Source organism: Haliotis cracherodii, unplaced genomic scaffold (genome assembly GCF_022045235.1).
Source record: "Haliotis cracherodii isolate W230 unplaced genomic scaffold, xgHalCrac1.p SCAF_13, whole genome shotgun sequence".
In the NCBI taxonomy this organism is placed as follows: domain Eukaryota; kingdom Metazoa; phylum Mollusca; class Gastropoda; order Lepetellida; family Haliotidae; genus Haliotis; species Haliotis cracherodii.
The window spans coordinates 5,784,508-5,797,241 of NW_027266268.1; the positions used below are offsets into that span (position 1 = coordinate 5,784,508).

A 12,734-nucleotide genomic window follows, 5' to 3' on the forward strand; every position below is an offset into this window, starting at 1 on the left:
GTGCTGAGACTATTGTAAATCTCTATCAGAGTATGGGAGTTACGATCATCGTAGTGCTCAGACTGTTGTAAATCTCTATCAGAGTATGAGAATTAAGATCATCGTAGTGCTCAGACTGTTGTAAATCTCTATCAGAGTATGGGAGTTACGGTCATAACGTACAATCATGTTATCAGGACTTGTTCAAGCAATGAGGTCACCCTGCATAATAATGTCAGGAACATTCCAAAAAATCACCGAGTACATGATCTGACAAGGGAAGCAACTCTTGTCACCCTGACAGTGTCCTGATGACGTTGATGTGTCAGCCTCACCTAAGCTGTCATGCATTAGACACACTCTGTGTGTTAATAGTGCTAAGACTATTGTAAATCTGTGTCAGAAAATGGCGTTACGATCATCGTAGTGATAAGATCTCATTGTGAAACAGATCCCAGAGTTCTTCATTTGACTGTAACATTCCCTGTTTCTCCAGAGCGCTGTTCCCACCCACAGGAAAGACCCTGTACTATGATCTCCCCTCCGAGCTACCCATGTCTCCATCTGACGGGTGAGTTGATCACAGCCTGGTCATTGTTGATTACTGTTTTAATAACATACAGAATAAATTACATAGAAATGCAAGAGTTCCCAAATTTTTCAGAACTATGTGAGGGGCATGAAAAAATGACAACACGAAATATGATACACTCCTTAAACCAATGTCACTGTTAGGCTGAAAAAATAGTCTTGGTTGTCTGGTATCACTTGCATTATCATAAAGTCTGCCGCACATTTCCGTTTCATTCCCTTTTTTAAGAATCCTTAAATATTCCACGTTTTCGAACACATGACCCCGGCAGTGAAATGCTACAAGACTTAAAAGCAATTCAATCCAGTATAGCATGCAGTTACTTCCCTTTACATGCACACTGCTTTGTTGCACATCTTGCGTTATGGTCATGGCAGCTATAGGAGTTTGTTTGCTTGGTTTGCCGTTTTCAAATTTGGTCATTGAAAACATGAAATGTACAATAAAACATCACTAGACATGATGATTTACAAATTCAGTGGTATTTGTGTACTGTATGCCGGACATTGTTTCACTGATTATGATTACGTGTGTATTTGTCTGGTAAAATATGCTGTAAATAGCAATCAGCTGTTCACACATTTTCTACCCTATCTATGGGTGATTTAGTTTAAAAAATACTTATTGTCATGGCCAATATCATAACTGAAAAGAATTTTCAACAGTGATAGGAAGACGCAACTTCATGGTGAGTTGATGTTATTTGTCGATCAGTTCATACATGATTTTGCTGATATTAATGTAAACAAAATTGAATGAAATCTTGGATAAAAGTAATATAATGGAATGCCATCATTGTAAATTTTTTTTTTTTCATGACTGATTTACTATTTCCCAGATGAAATTATGTTTGGTTTGTTTTATCAGATTGCAAACTAAAAGAAAAGCACCCAACTTCCCCCTTACATTCTTACTATACCAATAACATGATAGTTGAATTAAAATAGAAGAGATGACGGATATATACAGCTGATTGCTATATCTGGCTTATTTTAACGAGACTATTACATGTGACAATATTAATCTCTGCTTGTAAATAAGAATGGTAGCCTAACAGAAAATACGATTGAAATTGTAAATCATCATATCTAGTAATCTTTTGACACAAAATTTGTTATCTTCTGTTTGTTCACCTGTAGCAAAAAGATGTAGTTATTGACTTCAAATTGTAAACAAGATAGCAACTTTTTACCCAAGAAAAGGGAATTCACATTTTGATCAAGTACGTAATATACACAAGAAAATATGGTACACTGTTCAGAATTATTTTCTGAAGGTTATGATTTCTCTTTGTGAAGAGACCTGTGAAGCCCGGGGTAGAATAGGTCTTCAGCGTCCCATGCTTGCTGTAAAAGGTGACTATGCTTGTTGTAAGAGGCGACTAACGGGATCGGGTGGTCAGTCTTGGTTGATGTATGTCATCAATCCAAATTGCGTGGATCGATGCTCATGATATCAGTCACTGGATTGTATGGTCCAGACTCGATTCTTTACAGACTGCCGTCATATAGCTGGAATATTGCTGAGTGCGGCGTAAAACAAACAAACAAACATCCATGGGAAATAGCTCTGTGGTTAAAGCACTCGCTCGTCACGCCGAAGACCCAGGTTCAATTCTCCACATATGTGTACAATGTGTGAAGCCCATTTGAAGTGTTCCCCGTCACGATATTGCTGGAATATTGCTAACAAGAAATGTAAAACCATACTCACTCATTCTCCTTGTGAGGATTCAGGGGCAGAATACATTCCTACAGGTGTCCTGTTTGTCTTAAATGAGGATTGGGTGGTCACTTGGGTGGCTTGGTGCTCATGCTAACAACCATTGGTTTGCATGACCCAGACTCATTTAATTACAGTCCTCTGTGAAACAACTGGAATCTTGCAAACGTTGGTGTAACACATCAATCACCTGCTTACATTGCAAATGTCTGTACCCGTTGTTAGGTCTTCAGCAACCCATGCTTGCTGTGAAAGGCGACTTTGCTTGTCATAAAAGGTGACTAACGGGATCGGATGGTCAGGCTCACTGACTTGGTTGATGATGTCATCTCAGTTGTGTGGATCGATGCTCGTTATGTCAATCAGTGGATTGTCTGGTCCAGACTTGATTATTTACAGACCATCATATAGCTGGAATATTGCTGAGTGCGGTGTCAAACAACAAACAAACAAACAAACATTACAAACGTGTGAGTTTGCTGATTCATGGAGGGTATTGTGTAATGATTCCTAACTTGTCTGTTTTGATGATTTCAGGCTTCTGAGTCACCCAAGATTCTGGCTGCCTAAAGAATATAACAAGTTCAAACTAGCAGAGAAACAGTTGGGTAAGTCAGTGCAGAGGATTGTCCACCCCCTTCACATTCTTACCTGACGGGGGCGGTAGGGTAGCCTAGTGGTTAAAGTGTTCACTCCTCATGCCGAAGACCTGGGTTCGATTCCTGACATGGTTGCAATGTGTGCAGCCCATTTCTAGTGTTCCTCGCCGTGATATTGCTGGGATATTTCTAAAAGCGGCGTTAAACCATACTCACTCACTCACTCTTCTCTGCCACTAGATGACGACTTTGTGATAATCATTTCTTGGTATGGAAGCAAAAAAAGTAGACTAACAGTTAGTCTTTGAAATGAACATATCGTACGGAAAAAAATAGTTGTTAAATTATCTTAATAAAAATTTAATAAAAAGGAGCCCAGAGACTCTCTTTATTTTCAGGTACTGCAGAAATCTAGACTTGCCAAACATTATAGACTTGCAGGGGCTGTATTTGATATATTTGTATCAGGGTCCGTAAGACAGACTACAAAAAAAGTTGCAAGTCTACATATGTCTACTCCCCTTAGCCTTTGGTTTATACTGTTTTCTTTAACCATGATAATTGTTGCAAATGTAAGCATTGTAACAGGATTATGTGTGATAAATGCTATTTTTACCAACTAAAAGTGTCAACACTAACATATTGTATTGTTCTTTCTTAAAAGTTATCTCTCATTAAGCTTACTGGGGTTTTTATGTGTTTTCGATTGCTAGTGGATCAAAAGTTGCCTTCCTCACATTTCAGTGCAGTCTCTATCATTAATGCTTTCTGTATTTATGAGTTGAAGAAGTACATATTCAGTAATGTCCGACAATTCAAAGTTTTTAACTTGTATGACTTGTACCAGCTCTGTTACCTTGTATGACATTGCTACCATTAAGGAAGAGAATATATTGATGTCAACTTCTTTATTATGAGGATTTTTTGGTTTGTTGTTTAACGCCGCACTCAGCAATATTACAGCTATATGACGGCGGTCTGTAAAAAATCGAGCCTGACCACCCGATCCCGTTAGTCGCCTTTTACGGCAAGCATGGGTTGCTGAAGCCCTATTCTACCCCGGAATCTTCACGGGTATTATTATGAGGAAGCGGTCGGGTAGACTAGTGTTTAAAGGGTTCGCTCGTCACGCTGAAGACCCGGGTTCGATTCCCGACATGGGTACAATGTGTGAAGCCCATTTCTGGTGTCCCCCGCCGTGATATGGCTGGAATATTGCTAAAAGCGGCGTAAAACCATACTCACTCACTCACTCACTATTATGAGGAACGACTGAAACGTTTTGTTCCTTTATTATGAAGAACACAATGTTTCAGAGTATATATGCTTACTATACTCCTTCATTAATATACTGATTTTGTTTTCATTTGACATGTTTTAACTTTGTTTCCATGTTTGACATGCCCTCGTTTTGTTTCCTATTGACATGTTTTAACTTTGTTTCCATGTTTGACATGCCCTCGTTTTGTTTCCTATTGACATGTTTTAACTTTGTTTCCATGTTTGACATGCCATTGTTTTGTCTTCCTGACAGCAAGGGCAGACCATCTGCTGTGGTTACAGAAGCGAGATGAGGACAGACGCACCAAGAGTGCCATGGAGCTGAAGACGCCCGGGAAAAAGAAGAAGAAGAAAGGGAAAACCAAGGGGAAAAAGAAGGGAAAAGCCTCCAGGAGTAACAGCATTTGTTAGCAGAACCAACATCACAGCATCTCACGCCAAGAGTAGGGGAAAGAAATAAAAACCTAGCACCCTAGCAAGTAGACTCCAGTCCTGGACTTTGTGCTGGCCACAGTTCAAAGCTTCATCAGGTTCTGATAGTAGTACTTGTACTCGCCTAGATTTATTACATGCTAACAACCATTGAGTAGAGGTAAGATGTGACCAGCAGTATTACGGTCAGCAAGCGTGATGGAGTTTCTAGCCACAGTTTCTAAGTAAACATGTAGATTTCAACACCTTGCTGTTTGTCAAAATAACAACCAGTATTTCTGAACCAAAAATTTGTTGTCACTACATTTTTCAGTATTTAGAGATTTGTTTATGATTCTAAACTCAGTATTTGGTGATATATAATTTGTCAATGGGGGCAATCCTTGCAGGATGTGAGCACTAGATTGGTCCGTTATGGATCTCAAATAGTTGCTATTTGCTATAAGTATTATTATATTTTCTAGTTGCTATTTATTAATTCATAAAGGAATAACTTGGTCATCAGTGATGATCAAAGTTGCACACTTTTTTAGGGTGATTTTTAGCTCACTTGACATGAGAGTGGGAAATCCTAGTCACAGTCAACGTAAAACATTAATTAAAACATATAATGGAAATATTAGTAAGTTCTGTTTGTCCCTTGATATTTTTTTAGTTATTAAGTTGGGGACATGGGTGGCCCAGTCATCTTAGGCACCGTAATTCGGTCGCTGAGTTGAGTCCCTTTGGCACGCCAGAAAGTTTTGATTGTGGGTTCGAATCCCGAATCGTCCAATTATGTTTCAAGTTTTTTTCAGCACCTAACCTGTGCTTGTGGGTTTCATCAAAGTGATAAACGTCCTGCATCACTTTGGCGTTCTTCCCAAATCAACCAAACAGTTTCACAGTGATAATACTGGAATACTGTTCAAAGCAATGTAAAACCCAACTCACTCACTCACTTGTGGGAAGTAGTACTGACGGGCAAAAGGTGGTGTGTGAAATAAACTCATTGAACATGTGATTGCGAATATTTTGGATGTGAATCGTGTCAAATATTCAAGATTCCTGCATCAGAATATGACTGATGATTTGTCAACGACAAGAGAGGAAGACATTCATTCATTGGAGGAAGGAAGTGGTAAGAGCAACATGATCTCGAGTGACCTGTTCCCTCACTGATACAGATCTATTGAGGTCATTGTTGCCCAGCTTATATTCATACTTGCTCTGCAGAATCTGTTATTGAATTTTTTTTTAATATCGCCATGAATATGTACTACTCAGCTCGTGACAGGGACATATGTCATACAAATCTTTGAATGGCATTTAGAAGTGATGCACATCAGGAATTTATGGATGTTCTTTATTATGAGGAATGCAACGTTTCGGAGGATATGCTTACTCAGTGTTAGAAACTAACAGTTAAAGACCACTAGTCCTTATAATGATAACATATAGCAAAACCCTTAAAGAGGGCAAATTTCTACTAGTCCTTATGATTCCTTAACAATTGGGCATTTTGGAATATATAGGACTAGTACCAATTTATAATGCTGCTTACTCCTTCATTAGGTGCACCCGTGAAGATCCAGGGTAGAATAGGTCTTCAGCAACCCATGCTTGCCGTAAAAGGCGACTATATTTGTCGTAGAAGGCGACTTACAGGATCAGGTGGTCAGACTCGCTGACTTGGTTGATGCATGTCATCGTCCCAATGCTCATGATGTCAATCACTGGACTCAGTTATTTACAGATCGCCGACATATAGCTGGAATATTGCTGAGTGGGGCGTTAAACAACCAACCAACCACCCAACCCTCTTCCTTGTACGTCCTACACTTTGGAAGTTTGTGAGTGAGTGAGTTCAACATTTATCTTGTATCAGCAGTTTTTCAGCTACAGAGCAATAGAATGAAACTAGGAAGAAACTTATACATTGTTGGGGTGACTATCAAGTGCAATTTCCAGAAGATGTCTGTATCGAGAAGGATCTTGTTTTGTACCGGTAATGAAAACCTGTCAGCAGGTAATTAACTTAGGGTAACCAGATACATGTAGTTCCTCATCCACTGCCGAGCTTGACACAAGGCACTGTCCGGAAAAACCTGTTTAGACTGTCTCCTGGTTTACCATGAGCTGTATATGGGCTGTAGTTAATACAGAGCTTATTGTTTGACTGTCTCCTTCAACCATGAGCTGTATACAGCCTGTAGTTAATACAGAGCTTATTGTTTGACTGTCTCCTTCAACCATGAGCTGTATATGGGCTGTAGTTAATACAGAGCTTATTGTTTGACTGTCTCCTTCAACCATGAGCTGTATACAGCCTGTAGTTAATACAGAGCTTATTGTTTGACTGTCTCCTTCAACCATGAGCTGTATATGGGCTGTAGTTAATACAGAGCTTATTGTTTGACTGTCCCCTGGTTTACCATGAGCTGTATATGAGGTGTAGTTAATACAGAGCTTATTGTTTGACTGTCTCCTTCAACCATGAGCTGTATATGGGCTGTAGTTAATACAGAGCTTATTGTTTGACTGTCTCCTGGTTTACCATGAGCTGTATATGGGCTGTAGTTAATACAGAGCTTATTGTTTGACTGTCTCCTTCAACCATGAGCTGTATACAGGCTGTAGTTAATACAGAGCTTATTGTTTGACTGTCTCCTTCAACCATGAGCTGTATATGGGCTGTAGTTAATACAGAGCTTATTGTTTGACTGTCTCCTTCAACCATGAGCTGTATATGAGCTGTAGTGAATACAGAACTTATTGTTTGACTGTCTCCTTCAACCATGAGCTGTATATGGGCTGTAGTTAATACAGAGCTTATTGTTTGACTGTCCTCTTCAACCATGAGCTGTAGTTAATACAGAGCTTATTGTTTGACTGTCTCCCTCAGCCATGAGCTGTATACGGGCTGTAGTTAATACAGAGCTTATTGTTTGACTGTCTCCTTCAACCATGAGCTGTATACGGGCTGTAGTTAATACAGAGCTTATTGTTTGACTGTCTCCTTCAACCATGAGCTGTATATGGGCTGTAGTTAATACAGAGCTTATTGTTTGACTGTCCTCTTCAACCATGAGCTGTAGTTAATACAGAGCTTATTGTTTGACTGTCTCCCTCAGCCATGAGCTGTATACAGGCTGTAGTTAATACAGAGCTTATTGTTTGACTGTCTCCTTCAACCATGAGCTGTATATGGGCTGTAGTTAATACAGAGCTTATTGTTTGACTGTCTCCTTCAACCATGAGCTGTATATGAGCTGTAGTTAATACAGAACTTATTGTTTGACTGTCTCCTTCAACCATGAGCTGTATATGGGCTGTAGTTAATACAGAGCTTATTGTTTGACTCTCCTCTTCAACCATGAGCTGTAGTTAATACAGAGCTTATTGTTTGACTGTCTCCCTCAGCCATGAGCTGTATATGGGCTGTAGTTAATACAGAACTTATTGTTTGACTGTCTCCCTCAACCATGAGCTGTATATGGGCTGTAGTTAATACAGAGCTTATTGTTTGACTGTCTCCTTCAACCATGAGCTGTATACAGGCTGTAGTTAATACAGAGCTTATTGTTTGACTGTCTCCTTCAACCATGAGCTGTATATGGGCTGTAGTTAATACAGAGCTTATTGTTTGACTGTCTCCTTCAACCATGAGCTGTATATGAGCTGTAGTGAATACAGAACTTATTGTTTGACTGTCTCCTTCAACCATGAGCTGTATATGGGCTGTAGTTAATACAGAGCTTATTGTTTGACTGTCCTCTTCAACCATGAGCTGTAGTTAATACAGAGCTTATTGTTTGACTGTCTCCCTCAGCCATGAGCTGTATACGGGCTGTAGTTAATACAGAGCTTATTGTTTGACTGTCTCCTTCAACCATGAGCTGTATACGGGCTGTAGTTAATACAGAGCTTATTGTTTGACTGTCTCCTTCAACCATGAGCTGTATATGGGCTGTAGTTAATACAGAGCTTATTGTTTGACTGTCCTCTTCAACCATGAGCTGTAGTTAATACAGAGCTTATTGTTTGACTGTCTCCCTCAGCCATGAGCTGTATACAGGCTGTAGTTAATACAGAGCTTATTGTTTGACTGTCTCCTTCAACCATGAGCTGTATATGGGCTGTAGTTAATACAGAGCTTATTGTTTGACTGTCTCCTTCAACCATGAGCTGTATATGAGCTGTAGTTAATACAGAACTTATTGTTTGACTGTCTCCTTCAACCATGAGCTGTATATGGGCTGTAGTTAATACAGAGCTTATTGTTTGACTGTCCTCTTCAACCATGAGCTGTAGTTAATACAGAGCTTATTGTTTGACTGTCTTCCTCAGCCATGAGCTGTATATGGGCTGTAGTTAATACAGAGCTTATTGTTTGACTGTCCTCTTCAACCATGAGCTGTAGTTAATACAGAGCTTATTGTTTGACTGTCTCCCTCAGCCATGAGCTGTATACGGGCTGTAGTTAATACAGAACTTATTGTTTGACTGTCTCCTTCAACCATGAGCTGTATATGAGCTGTAGTTAATACAGAGCTTATTGTTTGACTGTCCTCTTCAACCATGAGCTGTAGTTAATACAGAGCTTATTGTTTGACTGTCTCCCTCAACCATGAGCTGTATACAGGCTGTAGTTAATACAGGGCTTATTGTTTGACTGTCTCCTTCAACCATGAGCTGTATATGGGCTGTAGTTAATACAGAGCTTATTGTTTGACTGTCACCCTCAACCATGAGCTGTATATGGGCTGTAGTTAATACAGAGCTTATCGTTTGACTGTCTCCTTCAACCATGAGCTGTATATGGGCTGTAGTTAATACAGGGCTTATTGTTTGACTGTCTCCCTCAGCCATGAGCTGTATATGGGCTGTAGTTAATACAGAGCTTATTGTTTGACTGTCTCCTTCAACCATGAGCGGTATATGGGCTGTAGTTAATACAGAACTTATTGTTTGACTGTTATCTTCAACCATGAGCTGTATACAGGCTGTAGTTAATACAGGGCTTATTGTTTGACTGTCTCCCTCAGCCATGAGCTGTATATGGGCTGTAGTTAATACAGAGCTTATCGTTTGACTGTCTCCTTCAACCATGAGCTGTATATGGGCTGTAGTTAATACAGAGCTTATTGTTTGACTGTCTCCTTCAACCATGAGCTGTATATGGGCTGTAGTTAATACAGGGCTTATTGTTTGACTGTCTCCTGGTTAACCATGAGCTGTATATGGGCTGTAGTTAATACAGGGCTTATTGTTTGACTGCCCTCTTCAACCATGAGCTGTATATGGGCTGTAGTTAATACAGGGCTTATTGTTTGACTGTTATCTTCAACCATGAGCTATATATGAGCTGTAGTTTTATACAGAGCTTATTAAATAACTGTCCCCTGGTTTAGCCATGAGCTGCCAACAGACTGTAGTTTTAGAGCTTATTGTTTAACCTGTGCCCTGCTTCAACCAAGAAGGCCAACTGGCCTCGGCAGCCATGTATAGTCATGGCTATGGACATTGTATATGGATTAGTGCTATTGTCTCACAACCAGAACATAGTCTAGCGCCATGACATTTTGGTCACTGTTGACCGTCTCCTTGTTTCATACAGTGAAACCATTTTAACCTCATTAACATATCCTAGATTAATGTCTGTGTAATGTGTAATGTTTCTTTAATTGTGATCCTGTGTGGATTCTGGGTCAGAAAGGTCTCCAATATCCCCAAGGCTTTTGGAACAATCCAGTTAATGAGTATCGCATGGTAAAAAGTGTGTGTCATTGTGCCCAGACAGTGTGCATTGATGTGCATTGATGCTCGTACCATCAAGGGGGCATGGTTGGCCCAGTCGTCTCAGGCACCACAATTCGCTGTGCAGAGTTGCATCCCATGGGCACACAGAAACCTATGGTTGTGGGTTTGAATCCCGGTTCGCCCCGATTATGTTTCTAGGTTTGTCAGCACCATACCGGTGCTCGTGGGTTTCACAGAAGTGGTAAACTTCTGAGACCTGCATCACTTCGGGCTTTCCTCCCACATTAAGCCGGCACACCGTGATATAACTGGAATACTGTTAAAAGCGGTGTTAAACCCAACTCACTCACTCACTCATACCATCGACCAATGGATTTACAGGCCACTGTGATAAAATTGGAGTATTGCTGATCTTGACGGGAAACAACAGTCACTCACTCACTCACTCCCCACGTACTGTTATCATCTGGTTTCTGGACTAAGATGGTTTCACTGTATATTTGTTTCACATTCTACAGATTTTATTACATGTTCATCGTGTTTATGTCTTCAGCTTTTTCAGTGCATTAATTTTGTTTCATTTCACAAAAGATGGACACAGTTTGGTTGCCGTAGTTACAGCATGGTTGCCATGGTTACAGCCTGGTTGCCATGGTTACAGTTGCTTAATTAGCAAAGTAAGTAAGGGCTAAAATGTGAATACATCAAATAGGTTTGAATTATGTTTTTGGGGGGAGAAAGAGGTGATTAACTGACGAGCTTCTTAATTCGTGGCGTGACGGTGATTAACCGATTGTGTGTTTATCTTCATCACCAACATGTGTTGTGTTGTGTTGTGTAGTCATGATGGCTGAAAGCGTCGTCTCTGTGGTTCATTATACGAAACTAGGCTTCAGATTGAAATTAATGTATATCCAGAGCTGTGATATTATTGCTATTCTGAACTTGAGCATTCATTGATTGATTCTTTTTCATGTATTCTAATGTTGATCAGTTGTGTGCTGTTCATACATTCTCAAAAATGCTGCATTTATTTATTGGCATGGAATCTGGCATTATGTATCGCTACAGCACTGTAGCATGGTACTAATGCAATATGTAGTCACTTTAGCATCTAGCTTCAATTATTTGGTTTACAGTTATTATTTCAGAACCATAGGCTTGAAGGTCGTCATGAAATTTTGGGGAGACAGGATGTTCTTTTACTGATGGCATAAATATTGTCAGAAGACTTTTTTTCTTTTTAAATGGAGGAAAAAAGTATTTTTGGAATAACAGTTGTGGGGGTAACTTACCTTTCTCTATTTATCTGCTTTTAACCTTTCTTCATTTTAAGAAATAATTTTCAGACTTCACACAATTTTAATTTCATTTCACAACTGAGAAATATTGGGCCAACTGATCAGTAAATCAAGTGATTAAAGGTGAGGTGAAATGGGGTTTAATACATCCCATTATTGAACTTACATATCATATGCACGTGTGTGTGAGTGGCTGCTTGTACTAGTCCGGAGGAATGCCGATTATTTAGTGCAAGCCCACTGAAATATCATGTCACAGTTTATCATTAATACCCCACTCAGGCACAGCATGCTGACTCCAAGCTGACCAGTCTTTTTTTAGCCCCTTAATGCCAAGCATAAGGCAGGGTAACAACAAGTACCATCTTTTAATGTCAAGGTATGACACGGTCGGGGATAGAAACCTGGACCTTCCACTCTCCAGGCGGATGCTCTACCACTAGACCACGGAGGCGGTCCTCGAGTGATCAAAAAATCCTTAACGTATTAATGTGATTGAGTTGAAATGAATTATTTCATATGCAGGTTCCATTCTCCAGGTAATTGTGAATGGGACATTAAATCCCATTTCACCTCACCTCAACTGTTCTCTAGCCTCACCCTTTCTCGAGGCAAACGATATGAACTTTCCTTGCGTTACAATCTATATATTGATGAGGTGTATGATAATGATTAGATATAAATTGTTAATGTGTAACAACTACCATAATGTTCATGATATTGAGGTCATAAACACAGTATTGTTTGCTTGTCAGTATTGCAACTGCTCGTCTGTGTTAATATGATCATCTGTCTGTAGCGTCGAAGCACCAGGCAATAAGTCTGCCGCTCTTCATTATAAGTTGTAGCAGTTTTACAGGGGGTACTTGTGGTGATACTGCTTCAATGAATTTATCTTACCGACATGTTTTTATCTGCCATTGTAAAACAATTAAACAAATTCAAAATTGATCGAAAACAGCTGTTTCGATTGAGCTGAGGATAACTTCTGCTATATCATTTGACTTTCATTGACTCAGCGGCCTTTTGATTCAAAGTTTGGTATAAGGGATTTATTTTCCTGCTGAGAAATCCACGTGCAGCCTG

At 39.7% G+C, this 12,734-nt stretch overlaps 1 protein-coding gene across 1 annotated transcript in view; it reads left to right on the top strand.

The window, feature by feature from the left end:
* The window catches only part of LOC139458795 (uncharacterized), a 32,162-nt gene extending 26,242 nt beyond the window's left edge, over window positions 1–5,920 (top strand). The window contains exons 13-15 of the mRNA XM_071240213.1: window positions 476–550; window positions 2,831–2,901; window positions 4,427–5,920. Of these exons, the coding sequence (XP_071096314.1) occupies window positions 476–550; window positions 2,831–2,901; window positions 4,427–4,584 (304 nt within the window). The 3' untranslated portion in view covers window positions 4,585–5,920. The remainder of the gene's footprint in view (window positions 1–475; window positions 551–2,830; window positions 2,902–4,426) is intronic.
* The last annotated feature ends 6,814 nt before the right edge of the window (window positions 5,921–12,734 follow it).